We start from the raw sequence: 18,116 nt of genomic DNA, 5'->3' as shown, positions 1-18,116 counted from the left end.
TTTATTAGGAAAATATACAGTAAAGGGTACAAGCAAGGGTACCTACGATGCAACAATAAGGTATTAAAGAAAGCAGTACAGAAATCCCTGAGAATACAGGGAAACCTAACTTATGTTAGCTTAAAAAAAAGCATGGAGAGCATAAAAAATGGAGGTTCAAGGGATTGCTTTAAGTGAGCAATGTTTATTTTTGTGGCATTAAATATAATGTGTCTTTTGGATCCTGGTAACCTTCAGTATTGGTTTGTCTAATAAAGCGTAGAGTGTAAACTTTCCTAGTGCAAAGAGGATGACAATAATACGATACATGTCTACTATTATTACACAAAGATCTTAACTTAGCTTCAGAACAATACTGAACATGTTGGATAAAAATAGGAAAAAAAAAATACCCCCTTAACTATACAAAAGAAGAAAAGAATATAAAAATACACATAAAAAATACATAACAACACAACATTTTCAAAGTTATGTCCCAACAAAGTGTCACAGTTGTCACTTCTGCTGTATAAAAAGCAAGTAATAATATGTATGATTTGTAAAGTTTAGCAGAATAGACCACTCTGGGAGAAGACGCAAGAAGCAATTATGTAAAAATTAAATACCTGTTCACTTTGAATGGATAATTGCCCTTTGTTAATAGAACTTAATGTTTTATTTAAGTGGCCATTGAATGAAAATGCCAAAGCCAATAATTTCCTAACCCACCACCTATGAAAATGAAAGATTGACTAAAACCTAAAAATATCAATAATCAAGATACATTTTTAAATAGATTGTAAAAAAATGTAGGTAAACTTTTTCCTAGCTACTTGATCAATGCCACTTGGGAAAGCTGCAAACTTGCCATACAGGGGAGCTTTCCCATGAAGTTACGACCATCTCATTTATTCTCCTGGTGTTATTGGGGCAGATAGTAAGGTAAATCAATTCAATAGGCTCAAGGAGAACAATAAAAACTTAAAATAATTTTTTACCTTGATTAGGCACAGCCATGAGAAGAAAAAATATAGTAAATAATAATCCAAAATCATCTGGTCTTTAGCAGGTAAAATAATTTAAATCTAACCTCAGGTATAAAACAATACACAAAAGATTCCACCAATAAAAATAAAGCTAAAATGTAGATGCCATGTGTGGAAAACTAACTAGACTTGTGAAACTTTAGCAGGAATTGCTTTCTGTATGGTTTTGTCAGTCTCTCACTTCAATGTGGATAGATTTTGGCCCATTCTTCTTTACAACAATGCTTCATTTCACTGAGATTTGCAGGTTTTCATTTGTCTTATTCGCTCTCTTAAGGTCCACCCTCTAGGTTTGATTCGGTTGAGGTTTTGGAGGTTGTTTTGGCCACTTGACTGGACCATTGCAAAAAACCTTGATACTTTACTTTTTCAGCCATTATGCTGTAGATTTGCTGGTATGCTTGGGATCATTGTACAGTTGCATGGCCAGATTTTAGCTTTTGTACAGATGGCCCCATATTCCACACTAGAATATTTTAGTTTAATTTAGCAGAAGAGTTCATGGTCAACGATCATTGTGTCTAGGTTTTCTCCAAAAAACATGGTGCTGTGCATTATCTCCACTTTGGTCTAATCTGTCCAAAGGACAAGGGATTGTTCCAGAATTCATCTTCAGATGCAACTTTTCTGACCATACTGTCATGTTCTTTTTAAGCCTTTGTCTGGCAACCCCTCCAAAGAAGCCATACTTGTTCGGTCTTTTTCATGCTGAGGCCTATGGAGTTGGAGATGTAGCCATTGCATCTTTTTTCAATATTTCTGACCATTGCACAGTCTGACTTCGGGAAGAATTTGCTGTGTCATCAACTCCTAGGAAGATTGGCAACGGTCTTGAGTGTTTTAAACGTGTGAATAATCTTTCTCACTGTACAATGACAGACTTCAATTTGTTTGTAAATGACCTTGTAACCCTCTTAGATTGGTGGACTGCAACATTGCTAATGACTTTCCTCTTTGACATTGTAAGAATATGCACCTAAATACTCCACACCAGTAAACTGCCAAAACTTCTGCTTTTATAGGGGTGATCACACTTGGTGACCTACTAAAGATAGGCCTTTTTTTTTCCTTCTCGGTAGATCATTATAGTATATTATCTTATTATGAAGTCCATAGTCCTATCAGGAACTGTCCCTTAAAGGGGCTCACAATTTAATGTCGGTACTATAGTCAAATGTCATTACCACAGTCAAAGGTCAATTTTTGAGGAAAAAAAAATTAACCTAACCACGTTTTTAAAAACACAGAATATGGAAGGAAACTGTTTATTTTAAAGATCTCAAAATCTAAAATGTGTACAGGTATCTCTGACATCATTAGTGACTGTTGTGCTTGAGTGACCTGTGTATAAGCCATGGTTCCTAAACAGTTACCGGTCACAACTAAGAATGATAGTTTCCCGGTGACAGTAATATAAACACTGAACTTTCAAAACAAAAACTCTTTTCCCTATTTCCCATCATGCACGTTACCTCTAGCAGTGGCCTTGGTATTATTACAGTTGTGCTCCCCCACCGACACCTTAATGTAGTCCAGTTTCTCTTGCTTGATTGGTTGGGAGGTGATCTGTCCTACAAAGAGAACCAAAAGAAATTCTTATAAAGGGAAACCCAAAAAATGTTTTAGAACATTTGAAGATGGTGTAATAAAGATCACAGTCCACAGGAATAAGTATCATTAACTGGCATGATATAAAGGATTACACAGATCAACAATTTTTTTTTTTTTTGACAAACAGATTAAAGTCATTTTAGGTTATGTTTGATGCACAGATTCCAAACACAGTATTGGCTTTGTGAGTATGGCTCTAGTTTTTGAAATAATGGCCTCGATAATAACCTCATTGAAAACTAATGAAAAAAGAAAATTAGGCAAAATTAAACTAGATATGCTTACGTATACAAAATTAAATTTTTGAAATACTTCATTTCAATATATTCTATATTCAGTATATTTACAGAACTAATCACAAAAAAGTAATTAAAAAACATTGTATGATTTCCCTTTACACTGATGATCAGGACAATCACATTGAAGGCTCCAGCAGTAGTCTGCCATCATGTGTCTATCCTATCTGCCCTGATACCTTTCTTCCATCACCTTTATATTTTGATGGAACCTCTCCCCTTGTTCTTCACTGAAATCGCCAAGGTTTTCTGGAAATATTTGCAAATGGCTATGGAGACAGTGTACCTTTATGCTCATAGTATCACCCATATTTTTAGTTTAAGAGCAAGTCTTGTACCAGTTCTTCATAATTTTGTGCTTCATAGTTACCCAAGAAGTTCTTGACAACCATGACATAGCTGTGCCAGAAGCTTCAGGCAGAAGCTTCAGTATCTCGTGAAATTTGAATCATTTATCAGTTTTCGAATCTGAGGTCCATCAAAGATTCCTGCTTTTTATTTTTCAGTACTGAGGAGGTTAACATGGCCATATGTAATATATGTGGGCAGAACATGAAGCGTGGCCAGGGTGCCAATATTGGCACCATGGCCCTGCGTCAACATATGCAGCGTCACCATAAAGTGGCCTGGAAGAACCGTGGCTCCGATGTGGTGGTACAGCCTGCCGCAGCAAGCACTGCATCACCCAGTGGCACGCACTGGTTTTCAGACAGTCAAGGCTCCCCCACCTCAGCCGAAGGGAGCTGTATGTCATTTCCATCTTGTGCTGGTCCAGATGCTCCTCCTCCTACTCCTCTTCAGTGATTCCGTCAGCAATCAATCACCGAAGCGATTGTCAAGAGACAACAGTATGCGTGCACTCATCCAGATGCTGGTAAATCTGGCTGGTCAGGGAGCTGGAGACGTGGTGCCTAGATCTCACGGCCACATGAGCCCTGTGGGGGCTGAACTGGAGGAGGAGGACATTGGAGCATAGGCAATGTATAGTGAAATGGATGGTTTTTCTACTAAGGTGACAGGAGAGAAGGAGCTGGAGCAGCCAGAGGGAGATGGGGAAGACGAAGCAGAGGACCCGGACACACCGTGGCAGTATGTAGTGGAGATGGAGGCAGGGAGTCCCTCCGAGTCACTTGCACAAATGGCCCGCTGCATGCTCACTGGCTTGCGTAGTGACAGCCGAATTGTCACCATTCGGCAGAGGGATGACTTCTGGCTCTCCACCTTGTTGGACCCTCGCTACCGGTCCAAAATGGGGGCCTTTTTTTTTTTTTTTTAACACCCACTGAGAGGGAGGTCAAACTGAACTAATACAGAGACATCCTATGTAGTCAGTTGGCCCCTGCCTATCTGCACCATCGTCCATCCTCTCGCAGGTCTGACCTGGGGGCCTTCTGCACTCATGTTCAACTGCCATGGCTGCTGGGGAGGGGTGTGGTGGCAGGAGCAGTACCAGCTCCATCAGCAGCAGCCTGAGTATACAGTTGCTGATAAGCAGCTTTCTTCACCCGCATAGTGAAGAAACTACTCACCAGCAGCTAGACATAAAGCAGAACCTGAACAAGCAGGTGGTGGCATAGCTGGAGTGCACCCTGCCAGCCCTCATTAAAGATCCGCTGGAATACTGGGCAGCCAAACTGGATTTGTGGCCGCAACTGGCCGAGTTTGCCCTGGAAAAGCTGTCCTGCCCAGCCAGTAGTGTGGCATCAGAGCAGGTGTTTTGTGTGACGGGGGCCATAGTTACCTCAAGCACTCTCCTGTCCACCCTAAATGTGGAGAGACCAACCTTTGTCAAGATGATTTAGGTGTCGATTTGCCAGGATTTCCACCCACCAATGCCTGATGCATCTAATTAGATGATACATGCTGCCTCACCCAAACCTTGACAAAAGAGACCGGTTTCTTCTGGCTACCTGCCTCGACTACAACTCCACACTCTGTGGCTTCCTTATGCCACTGCCACCTCCACACTCTGTCATTGTGCCACTCTGTGGCCTCCACCTGATGCTCCTGCTACCACCACCTCCAGACTCTGTCATTGTGCCACTCTGTGGCCTCCTGATGCTGCTGCCACCTTCAGGCTCTGTCATTGGGCCACTCTGTGGTCTCCTCATGCTGCTTCCACCTCACCACTACTTCATTGTGCCACTCTGTGGACTTCTCAAGCTGCACTCCCACCCTCCCCACTCCATGACTGGGCCACTATTTTGCCTTTTTGCCCTGGATACCATCACTATTTATTTGACCCTTCTGATCTGTCAGAAGGAAGGAAAAAAGACACGCACAACAGATCCATTTTGATATTTTCATATTCTTCTTTGTTGAGTGACAAATTAAAATTGATGAATACCAGTTGCCATTATGCAGTAAAACAGATTTTAAACTTCGAATGAAACGGTCTATGAAAAGCCACCAGTCTTCGGCTTGGTATTCTGGTACTCCCATATGGGCTAGTAGTCCAGGGATGTTACAACAGTACACAAAGTCTCCATCTTCACTGAAATATGGTAGAAGTGTCACCTCTCTTGTCCTATAAACCATTATTTTAACTTCGGTCTCAGACATTTTTTTTCTTCTAGCCTGGATGCTAAAAGTTCAGCTTTTGACAGACCTAGGTCAGGTATGAAATCAATGAGCTCTTTTTGGGAGAACTGTTCACTGAATCACTGAACATCATACCATACCATATGGGGAGCCCAATACTTATCTTGGTCCCCCAGTTTATTACCAAAATTTGCAAGATGTATTTGTTTCACAAATTCTGTAAAGTGTCTTCTGTTTTTGCTGAGAATATTTACCACAAATGTAGCAAAATACATTAGGGTCATTTAAACTAACTTCTTTTTGGTGAACTCATATTTCTGTAAAAAAAGAAAATGTATGAATAAACATCAGTGTAAATAAAGATTGATAATATTATGATGTGGTAACATTTGCTGTTGGTAAAATAGTTGATTCCGATTCCTGTATCACAAGAACTAGAGCCAATTCAATTAAACTGTTGTCATTTCTGGATTCAGCAGACCTGAAATACACTAAATATATTGAAAAATCTTGGCAAGTGAAAAAAATGTTTTTTTTTTTTTGTTTTTTTTTGAGCTGTGTTAGCATTCAATATTAAATTGCAGAAAGCTAGGTCCTTCTCAGCAATCCATTGAGCCCACATTTTATCTAGAGAGCTGTCCCCTCTTTTCTGATCTCATTATTGGTCAGTAAGGCCACATGCCGGTGATGGGCCTATAGTGAGGACAGGCAAAGTGAATTCCTCTACCTATTACCATGCTTTTGGTCAATACACAAAAATATAGGGCCTGATTTATTAAAGCTCTCCGAGGCCGGAATACATAGATTCTCATTGGTGAACCTGGGTGATCCAGAAAATTTAGAATGGTAGAAGTCCAGGATTCATAAAGTTTACCAGCAGAGACAGACTTACAGGTGGCTAGCACATTGCCAGCTATTCTGGAGTTGAACTGCTGTGTTGGTTCTTAAATAACCAGTGTTTGCAGATTTAACAGCAGAGAACAGATCTGAACGGCTGCCTGCCATCCCTATTCATTCTTTATTGGAAAAATCCAATGTTTTGCTAGGCATTTGAAGCCTGAACAAGCCTAGCAGTTACCACTTGTTACTACTCCTGGGTGCTTAGTGGTTGCCAGTAAGCACTCCGTCACCAATGTGAACTAAGACTAAATTTTTATACTTCACTTCTTTTCAGCTTGATGGATGAAACTGTAGCCAGGTGGTGAAATTTTAGACCCACAACACACAACAAATTCAGTGCTCCCAGTTGTTTGTGCCATAGGTGTCCAGTAACGCCTATTACTGTGTCGGCTTCCTAGCACCCCCCTATATTTTGTGTCTAATACCCCCCCTTAGTACGTTCCATTTTTCCATCCTCCTTGTACAATAACCAAAACTGTCTAGTGCCCCGTATTGTGCCTCAGCTTCCCAGTGTCCCAAGTTTAGTAGAAAGTGGAATCCCCCCAAAAATATAAATTATAAACGATTTGTTCCAATGTAAACTATTTTTGAAAATAATCCAATAAGCAGGATAACTGGTTAAACTGTTTGCAAAAATTGTTAATGGGAACTAAACCTAAGACTAGCAGTGAGGTTGCAGTGTGGTTGCAGCTTCTTTATCGCAAGAGTAAAATCAACCCTCGTTCCTGATCTTGTCACAGTCTTCTTCCTTCTTCTCGTCCTAGTTGCAGCCTTGATTCAACATGTGCATACGCAGCCCAGAATGGGCTGCCAGGATACCCATTAATCCTGGCTTCCCCTGAATGCCATTCAATGCCTAATCAAGATGGCCAAAAATCGAAAATAGGAAGAGAAGAAGTAAGAAGCTCACAGCTCTGTGACGGAACTGGGTCAGGTGAGTATGGCATCGTTAGGTTCTGCTTTACCTCTGACATAAAGAAAACCTATCATTTAGGTTGAAGATTTGTCCTCTCTCAATATAGGCCCACCATTGTCACATGCGGGCCTACTGGTCAATAATGTGATCTGGAAGGAGAATATTGTTGAGACTGGCAGGAAGGTTGCAGTGCGATTACTGCATCCTCATGCTATTAAAAACCGCTGCCGTGGGAGCTAATAAAGAATGAATGGGGGTAGTGTGTGGAAATCCCTCTCCGGAGCAGCAGGTTGCTGACCCCTGCTGGCCGGAATTAGGCCAGATTGACCAGAGGGCGTTAGGCCAGAACGGACTACTGGCTAGGCTGTATCTGGCCTAAAAGCTGGAGTTTGCTGACCTCGCTCTGCACAAACCCAAACTGAGCAGCTGTCTGATGATGGGAAGTAAAAACTGCCAGGCCATCTGCCTAGCAAAAACAACCTGGGGGAAAACTAAGAAGTATGTCCACATGTTGTTGGGAGTCCGTAACGACACAATGGGAGTCAGACACACTACTAAGCCACAGTTTAAGTGGTGATGAAATACACCCAAGTTTCAAGATGTCGGTGATTTTAATTTTTGACTTTTCAATGGCCAGGCTTTTCAACTTTTATTTTTTTTCAAATTTCAATGGCCAGAAAAATAAGAATGTCTCCAAAAAAGCCTTTGAAGTAAGGGGCCTAGTCCCAATCGAGACTGCTGCAGACCCTATTCATAAGCTATAGAATTTATTATTAGGTAGGTAGCAGATATTGGAGCCACTCTGTTGCCCTCAAGTGTTTATACAGAAATAGTTAATACCCAAGCAGCCTCTACACAAATTGACTGCTTAAACTAACACTATTTCAAAGACCACATTCAAAAATACATTACTCATATATGATTTTGAGCTTATTGTTCTTTAAAAATTCTTAATGTGAAGGCTGGGACATTAGAAAGCAGCAGATCTAAAATGAATAAAAAAGTTTTTAAGTTTGTAAGTGATTTTAGTGAATGGGTATGCATATTCATGAACAATTCCCCTCTATCATACAGCAAGTATACTGCACAGCCATTCATATCATACAGTTTATTTTAAAGTTTTACTACAAAGTTTTTGCAGAGAAAGCAAACAAGAAAAGGTTACAGACTGATGGGATTAAACTTTGAATGACTTAATAGTAGTGGAGTTACACCAGATTCTCCTGAGATGTAAACCTCTTTCTATATCTGAGTTTGCAATGGTGTAAACACATATCGAGGACACCATTGGGAGACAGCCGGACTCGGAGGAAAGCTGGTGGGAGGCTGAACACTTTCCATAAGTGAAGACATCTCCACCTCTGTGCCTGGTTCCGGGACACCTGCCGACGATTCCCATAGTGTGGCTTTATATGACAGCAATCAGCAGGGAGATTCCACAAAAACAGACAATGACAGTCGCATAGTAAACAGCCCTGCTATTGGTGTAAAGTTAGGAGATATTCTAAGTAATGTCTGAGGGACAGCAAATAATTCTGGGAAAATAAGCAAAACACTTTCTATAAGTGAAAAAATCTCTGGTTTAGCTCCCTGGTGCCAGGACACCTGCTGCCGAGTCCCATAGTGCCATTTTCTATGATAGGAGTCAGCAGGGAGATGCCACAAATACAGACAGTGGCAAACAAACACATAATAAACAGCCTTGTTATTGGTATGAAGTTAGGAGATATTCTAAGTAATATCAAAGGGAGAAACGCAAATCATTCTGGAAAAATAAGAAAAACACTACTGTGCATCAAAGTATTGGCACAAGATGGCACTGTGATACCACAAATCATAGTCACCTGTGTTGAAAATCAGTGAAAATATGTGACAGGGACTTTATGTCTTAAGTAATAAACACGTAGCATGCAATAGTACACAACAGATCTCAGATTAGCTTCTATTCCTGCTCCTTTAGACCTCAGATCCCCCCAATTCCTATTAAGATCAGTCTCAATTCATTCAGCTGCAGACCTCATGAAACACCTAATTCCTGCATCTTCATATCTTATATCAGACTTAATTCTTGCAACTTTAGACCTCATAAAAGTCCCAATTCTTGCAATTACAGATCTTGCACCATTAGACCTCACATCAATTGCAATTCATGTACCTTCAGACCACTTATCAGACCCAATTTCTGCATCATCCGAATAAAGATCAGATGTAATTCACATTCACCCCACAAATTAAACCTATTTCCTGCACCTTCACACCTTAGATATGCCCTCATACTAGCATCTTACTCCTAAAATCGGGCCTACTTCCTAAATCTTCCAACCTCAGACCGGACCCAATTTCTTCACCTTTAGACCACATGTCGAACCAATTCCAACACATTCTGACCTCAGATCAGAACTATTCCCTGCACCTACACATCTGAAATCAGTCCCAGTTTTTCCACCATTAGGACTCTGGACTTTTGTACATTGGGATCACATAACAGATAGCTTCCTGCAACTTCAGACCACAGATCAGATGTACTTCCAACACAAAACCCCCCCAAACAGCCCAATTCCAGCACCTTCCCAACTCAAATAAGACCCAATTCCTAAACCTTCAAACCACATATATGGTGGCTCAGGGGTTAGCACTCTTGTTTTTGGGGGACTAATGGTCCCAGGTTTTAATCCCAGCCATGACACTGTCTGCATGTTATCCTTGTGTTTGCATGGTTTCCTTCCACATCCAAAAACATGCAGTTAAGGTAACTGGCTTTCCCAAACATTGGCCTTAGACTGTGTTAATGATATAAGACTATGGTATTTCTCAATCTTTTTAACATGGGGGAACCCTAGAAATAACTTTCAGGTCTTCGGGAACTTCTTCTATAAATTTTTTATCCACAGATCACAGTATATTAGTGTGGTGGTCAGTGGGAAGTATGTCACCCTTACAGACAGTTAAACTTTGTTGAGAGGCACAGATTGCTCATTGCTTAAGGAACCTCTAGCAATCTCTGGAGGAACCCCAATTGAGTAATACTGGTAGAGAAATTAGTGACATGACTATAGACTTTATAATGCACTTCGTAATATGTTGGCGCTACATAAATACAAGTTAAAGAAGAATTAAACCTTTAAAATAAAATAAATATTGTGACCATAGAGGTCCTTTATTGCAGAGGGGGCATGTGCAGCTCAGTGAAAATTGACAACTGGGTGGCGACCATCCAGCTAGGAGTTATTACCTGTCCCTGTTTGCAAATAAACACTGGCTGGATCGTCAATTTCCAAAGGGGACTTTAACTCCACAGGAAGTGATAGGATATCCCCATAAAAGGGCCACACAAAAAGGGCAATAAAAACTTCACAGAGTATTAAATCTTGACTATAATTAAAGAAAAAAGTTGAAGATGGGCTTTTATATATTACATAATTTTATTACGAACTATGATATAAACCACCGGAGATTTAATTTCTAGGTTTTGAGTAAATATGGACACTGTTTGCATTGGATTTTATTTTTTAATATCATTTGTTCAGTTTTATTCTTTATTAGTATTATGCTTTCATACAGGAATAGGACTGGATGAAAAATTTCAACTATTTTGCTTTGCAAAACAATTTGTGTAAACAATAACACACATTATGAAAACAGCTCTGCTCTCCTCTTTTTTTACAAGTCCCCACCCCCGAGGATCCCTTACTCACGGTGTGACTGGTGGGTTCTGAACTCTGGCCTCTCTACATGTTGAATCGCTCTTTTTCCTTCCTCTGTTTCTTTCTGCTTTGATAAAATTGAAGTTACGGTGCTGTCAGCTGTACACAAAGATAAGGAGATATGATGTAGAATTCAGTTGTGTAACATAGTACTGAAAGACAATAATGACAGTCTGTATTTGAAAAATAAAAATCAACACATTACCCTATACGCAAATATTAATATGTTAATTTTAATAAAGATCTTTTTGAAGGAAAAATACCTAAATATGTTCATTGGTTTCTTAGGCCAAATTTTGCTATTTAAAAAAAAAAATCTATCAAAGAATCTGGGTTTATACTTGGGCCACACCACTAGGAAGCAATGTATACTCACAGAAGGCATATAACAAACTCTTACTGTCAAAGACATTATTAGAGTTTAACACATTACGTAAAGACACATTGCCATCTACTAGTAGCCAACAATAACGCACGAAAGATACATTAAGAGTAAGTCACCAATCAAAACCAACAGTACCCCAAAAGTACAAATCATTGTATTTTTTATTATTATATTATAATAAAATAATGATAATATAGTATTGTAAATATTTTTGAGCAGAAACAAGGGTTTCTTTCTGGTGATATTGTGTGCAAAAAAATGTATTTTATTTTAAAGCCCATGTATAAAAATGCAACAAAACTATAAAAAGCATCCTTTTCAACTTAACCCCCCTAGCGTTCTAATTCTATCCGTATTTCCATGCAAAAAGCGTTTAATTATTATTATTAAACAGTATTTATTTAGTGCCAACATATTACGCAGCGCTGTACAATAAATAGGGATTGCAAATGACAGACTAATACAGGCAGTGATACAGGAGGAGAGGACCCTGCCCCGAAGAGCTTACAATCTAGTAGGTGGGGGAATTTACACACAATAGTTTACATTTTTTTTGCAAGGAAATTTATTTTACATTGTAGGCCTATAATTCTTAGGCATACTTCACCAAAATATGTCCAATATTTATTACATTTAATATTAAACTAAATAAAAAAAAACACATAAATCTGTTAAAAAAAAAAAATATAGTGAAACATGATACATAAAACTGTACAGTAGCATGTATAATATATATATATATATATATATATATATATATATATATATATTATATCAAGATTTTTTTTGTATTGGACTCAATATGGCTATTTTGTATTGAATTCAATACAAAATTATTTGAAATTCCGGCAGCTTTTCCCGCCCGCACTGGCGCATGCACCAGCGCCACCGGAGAACGTCTCTGCAGTCGCCGGGAGAAGATCGAAGAGGGAGGACGCCGCCTGAGGACCTGCAGGGACCAGCAGGATGCCAACAGAGCAAGGCAAATGTTTTTTTTTAAGTTTAAAGTGACACAGAGTGTGACTCGGGATTACCGCTTTTAGCAGGTAAAATCCACACCGCTGGGGGGGATAATTTTTTTTTGTTTTTAAGTGCATATGAAACACTTAATTGTTTTATAAAACCTGTGTAACACTAAAATATGATTCTGTTACACAGCATTAATTAATTTAATAATAGAACCCCGAACTATCTAGTTTTTTTTGCCCTTCTGCCACATTAAGCAAGATAGTTAAGCGTCTACTGTACTTATTTGTATCTGGTGATACAAGAAAAATGTACTACAATACAAACCTAGGCCAAAAAATATTTCCGTCATTTCATTAAAAAAACTGATAAAATTAACATGAATAAATGAATAAATTCAGGTATTATTTTTAGGACCTTTTATTTTTAAAAGGAGAAAAAAATAATCACATATACTCAGTCACTATATCTTTTCCCCCTTTTTAAAGGTTAAAGTATTTTGAAAGTTGGTTATGATGAGTCACTTGCTATTAAATATTTTTTTGTGCATGGTTGCAGGCCACAAGTAGATTGCAATCTGTGTCCCAATGTAAACCATGTAACAGACTCTGTAAGAACTGCTTATCATGTATCCAACAGCAAGAGTTTGTTACACACTTTACATAATGACACAGTGTCATCTACTGATACAAATAATGTATACTAATGGCATGTTGGGAAAATATAAAATCTAAGTTTATATTATAAGTATATAAGTATATACGGCAGTTACCAGGACAAGTGGAAGGAGGAGTTAGTAGGGATAAATATGGTAAACTAAGGTTAACCTCCCTGGCGGTATTCCAGAGTGTGGCTCAGGTGGACTTTCCATAACAGGTGGACTTTCCATAACAAAAGCAGTAACCCCAGGCCACACTCGGGGTTGAATTTCCCGGGAGTTTAAAAGTCCTACCTTGTTCCCACGTTCCAGCGCGTCATCCAGCAATGCCTTGCATCTTCTTCCCCTGGCCAGCATCTGTGTCCCCGGCGTATGAACGTTGGGGATGTGAGGACAGGGAAGCAGATACCAACTGGGCATCTGCTTGTGAGTTTTAGGCTTGAGGAAATGTAAAATAATGAGGATTTTTACATGTTCCGCTTTTCCATTTAAAAATCCTCATTAATCGTATGGCTAGGGAGATTAAAAAGGGTTCAAATAGGAACTTTTTTTGTTTTTACTTGTCAGGTTGGTTAAATGACATTGTGGAAGCACATTCTTTTGCCCTACATTTGAATGAAGTCAAATATCAACAGAAGTAAAAGCAAAAACTATGACACTAAAAAGCCAACTAGGACTGGTGGAAATTTAGAGAAAAATGTCAGATGAAACCCTGGCAAGGAAACCTATGCTAAAAAATAAAAAAAATAGACTGCCATTGTGAAATCTTGAAAATGCTTTCAACGTGGTTACTTGGATATAACATTTTATATCTCCAGTTTTGTTAATTTTTAAATGCTGGAAAGTGCTCAGATAAGAAATTCTGAACTCACTAGCTGCATTTCTGTTCCCAAGCAGTGATTGAACACACAAGGGTGTAAAACAGTCCATCAGAAGGATCTCAGTAATGAGTCTTTGTATTTTTCTAGGCAAGTTGTAAGACAAGTCCTCTTGTACTCCAAAAATTGAAGACAGGCTGTCTTTGCCTTTACATCAGACAGGTCACTTGCTATTCTGTAAATCCCAGACAGTTCCTATTTAATTCTATAGTCATTAGACATGTCCTCTTTGATTCTAAATCTGTCAGAGTTCCTCCTTACAGAACTTAAGATAATTGAGGCAAAACTGGCAATCGCTAGAGGTGTGGTGCCATCTGATGGACAATCTGCATGCCGACATGCTCTGCCAAAGCCTTACATACACATGTTAAGAAATGCCACACATTTAATCATGAGAAAAAAGCCAACATTATGAATTCAAAATTATAAAATAAAATGAATGTAAAAAGTAAATAGATGGCAGTTTGTTTATGGTGGGCAATAGAACATCTAGTGTCAAAATTTTGCAAAAAAGGTTCTACATCAACCTAGGTGTAGGTGATCTATATAGCAGCACTCACCGACACTATGGGCAGGATTCTGCGGTGAAAGGTCTTTGTAACATAAAGGATCATCCTGCTTTATTCTCAGCAGTAAATTCGGGGAGCAAGCTGTGGAAGAAGAGAATAAACAACTCAGATAGGTCAGAGTATGAACCGACCAAACCAAGGTCAGCAAGGACTAGTAGACACAAGTGGATAATGCAGTATTTACCGAGCAATAAAAATCCTCATGCCATTCTGTCATAAAAAGATAATTTGTTACCCAGATATACTTATCCAAAGTCTTAATAACAGATCCATAAACTTCCTAAGTCCAAAAAGAGAGGCCAACCGTGCCTTCACCTCTGATGTATCACCTACCACAGACACTCATAGTACAGTATTGTTGTGCTGTTTTCTCCCCAACCTCTTTTAGCTGGGCGCACCACCCTGCACTTATCAATAACCACCCAGCTGTTTTTAGATAGTTACTGAAAAGTTGTGTCACAATACAGGGCCACCACCCACCTACAGCTTCTTCTCACCCAGCTTAAAAAAAATACTGGGGAGAATACCGTTGTGCTATCATAGGTCAGTTCTCATATCTCCAGCGACTGCCTGGCGTGGATGTGTCCTGCTTATTGATGAAATGTATAAACCTCTCCTGCATTAACATCGCTGCTAGAACATGGAACAGTACAACTATGTGGTCTAAAAAGAACCACTCTTCTGGCCCCTGTATATCAAGAGCCACAGTATAATTTCTTGTGTGCCTATCAAATGCTACTAATCTGGCCCCTGTATATCAAGGCCACAGTATTATTCCCTATATGCCTATCAAGGGCCATTGTTCTAGCCCGTTATCAAGAGTCACATTAACAGCCCCTTTATGTGTATTAAGGTCCTCTGTTTTGGTCCCAGTCTATTAAGGGCCTCAATACTATTCCCTATGTGCCTATTAAGGGCAACAGTTCTGGTTCCTAACCATCAAGGGCTGCAGTTCTGGTCTCTGTATATCAAGGGCTAAGGTACTATTTTCTATGCAAGTGTCAAAGGCCACTGTTCCTGCCCCGTCTAAAAAGGGACAGATTACTTATTCCTATTTATTTAGGAGGCCACAGGGTTCTGGTTCCGGTATATTAGGGTCACAGTAATGGCCTCTATATTTCTGCCAAGGTCCACTGCTCTGGTCCTTGTATATCAAGGGCCACAGTACTATTTCCTAAGTATCTGTTGGGTATATATTATTTACCATCAATAATGTCTCACTAGCAATGTTTTACCAATATATATGGCTTATGTATACCTTTCATGTTTTTTGATCATCTGCCAAGCTATTAATTTTAGGTGTCCTCCTTGGCCGACTGCAACTCACTTCGTAGCACCTTTTGTTTTATCCTATTAGTTAAGGCATAGTTTCATTCTTCTGTCCTTATATCATTAGATAGTATAATCTTTAACATGTAAAGGTGCGTACACACTTCCAATTTTTATCGTTCAAAACGAACGACGAACGATCGATTGGGCAAAAATCGTTCGTAAAAAAAGTAACCAACGACGCCGACGAACGAGGAAAGTCGTTGGAAACGAACAACCGGACCGGCGGATCGGATTGGACGACGATCGTTGAACATCGTTCGTGTGTACGATCGTTCGTTGATCGTCCATGGTCTGAGCATGCGTAATGAACGAACGTTCGTTCACTTTCCTGTCGTGCACATAGTTCCTCTATCGCTCAAACGATCGTATCTATTGTGTGTACAATATCTACGAACGATCGTGTCGTTATCTCTATGTGCAGGATCGGTGCTATACGATCGTTCGTAGATATCGTGCAGGATCGTTCGTCGTTCGTTTTCCAACGATAATAATTGGAAGTGTGTACGTAGCTTTACTTGCAAGTTTCTGTGTTATCTCTCTGTGCACACTTCCAATTTAACCCATTAATATTTACATAAACGCTCACAAATTGTATCCGTAACATGATAGTATCTACCAGGGGCCCTTATTCTGGTGCGTCTATAAGAGAACACAATACTAATTTCTATCTGTGTATATGTAGGGCAACGGGGTTCTGTTTCCTGTATGGTTTCCTGGCCACAGTATAAGTCTCTGTCTATCCAGAACAACAGTTCTTCTGAAGTTTATTAAAAATAAAATATATATGCATAGTCAAAACATTGTGTATAGTTTGTGATGGGAAAGGAGTTTTAGAACCCCTATATTCAGGTTTTATTTCAATCTGTGCCACCCTATTTCTGTCCTGGATAATATTGTCATCAGAAAGTGATGGGAAATCCAACATTTTACAGTTGTCACAAGAACAAGAGGGGAAATCTTTAAATGGGGATATCTGTTATAGTGACAACTGGCTAAAATTGGAATTCCCTTCCCTTTGCAGAGGTTTCCTTTTACTTCCTGTTGTGCATTCGATATAAGAAGTAAAAACTTCTTAACACGCATGACTAGCATGGGGTTTATCTTCCTTCCTTTAATCAACAATGCACAAGTTTTAGCTTCACTGTTCATTATACACCCTCAGCTGCTCATCCTTCCCTGTGATCTTCTCTGCGTGCCACCAGGAAAAGGAGCACAGTGTCAGATCAGTGCTCTCACCACTCCTACACAATGGCACGGATGTGTGGACAACCAATAGGGAAGCATCAGTGCTGTCACTTAGGAGGAATGAGTCACATGATGTACAAGTACTCGCTTTTTACTTTGCTCTCCATGGTAAATGCATTGTCAGGGAAATGCCATGGATTCAGTATAATGAGAGAGCGTTGTCACTCTAGGACAGTAAATATATTCTTGGCAGGATCACTAGGTGGGAAAAAAGGTGGAAAGTCTCACATGGGTCTCTGACCATCTTTCCACCTCTACTCCGGCACGAATCCAAGTTGAGTCTCTGTTCTTTTTTTACTGCTGTGATGGATTCTCTCTGAGAAGATCCTGGGAAAAAAAAGAAAGAAATCAGGAACCTTTCATACATAACTCAACATCTCCAACTTGTCAAGGCCCCAGGTTTGTAGGAAATCAATATCTCAAGCTGAAATGTGTTGGAAAAGTAACTTCTCCACAGCTTAGCAGCCTTACACGGACAATATTGTAAGAAGAAAGCAGTTTGAAAACAAAAAACTTTTGCAGCCATAAAGCTGTGGGATTACTTTGTCAGGGTACTTGAAACCCAAGTGTAACACAAAAAACATCATTAGTGAGGCACAAGATGCTCATCTCCTCTCACCTGAATTGGTGACTGCTTTGTCGGCATCACAAATGTCAATGTACAGATCTTTCACCTTCTTTATCCGGAATAAAACATCTGGATTGAGGATCTCAAAGCCTAAAATATGGGAAGAGAGAGGGGAATATAAGTAAGATAAAAGAACAAAAGAAAGAAAGAGAGAAAAATGAAATAATAAAATGAGACAGAGAGAGAGAAGAGAGAAGAAAGAATATTGAGGAGAGAGAAAGAAGAGAGAATAACAAGGACAGAGAGAGAGAGAGAGAGAGAGAGAGAGAATAACGAGGAGGGGAGAGAATAACGAGGGAGGGAGAGAGAGAGAGAGAGAGAGAATAAAGAGGAGAGAGAGGAGAGAGAATAAAGAGGAGAGAGAGGAGAGAGAATAACCAGAGAGGAGAGAATAACAAGGAGAGAGAGAGAGGAGAGAATAACGAGGACAGAGAGGAGAATAACGAGGAGATAGGGAGAGAG

The 18,116-nt window shown here is 39.5% G+C and overlaps 1 protein-coding gene across 2 annotated transcripts in view; it reads right to left on the bottom strand.

The window, feature by feature from the left end:
- LOC140328033 (uncharacterized) overlaps positions 1-18,116 on the bottom strand; it is a 31,351-nt gene that overhangs the window by 7,586 nt on the left and 5,649 nt on the right. For both annotated transcript variants that reach the window (XM_072407337.1, XM_072407338.1), the window contains 5 exons: positions 17,646-17,744; positions 17,255-17,353; positions 14,441-14,530; positions 10,985-11,092; positions 2,498-2,596 (listed from right to left, as the gene is read on the bottom strand). In XM_072407337.1, coding sequence (XP_072263438.1) covers positions 2,498-2,596; positions 10,985-11,092; positions 14,441-14,530; positions 17,255-17,353; positions 17,646-17,744 — 495 coding nt within the window. The remainder of the gene's footprint in view (positions 1-2,497; positions 2,597-10,984; positions 11,093-14,440; positions 14,531-17,254; positions 17,354-17,645; positions 17,745-18,116) is intronic.

This window comes from Pyxicephalus adspersus, chromosome 4, assembly GCF_032062135.1.
Source record: "Pyxicephalus adspersus chromosome 4, UCB_Pads_2.0, whole genome shotgun sequence".
Lineage (NCBI taxonomy): Eukaryota > Metazoa > Chordata > Amphibia > Anura > Pyxicephalidae > Pyxicephalus > Pyxicephalus adspersus.
Note: the sequence above shows the minus strand (reverse complement) of the source record. Positions and strands in the feature narration are given on the sequence as shown.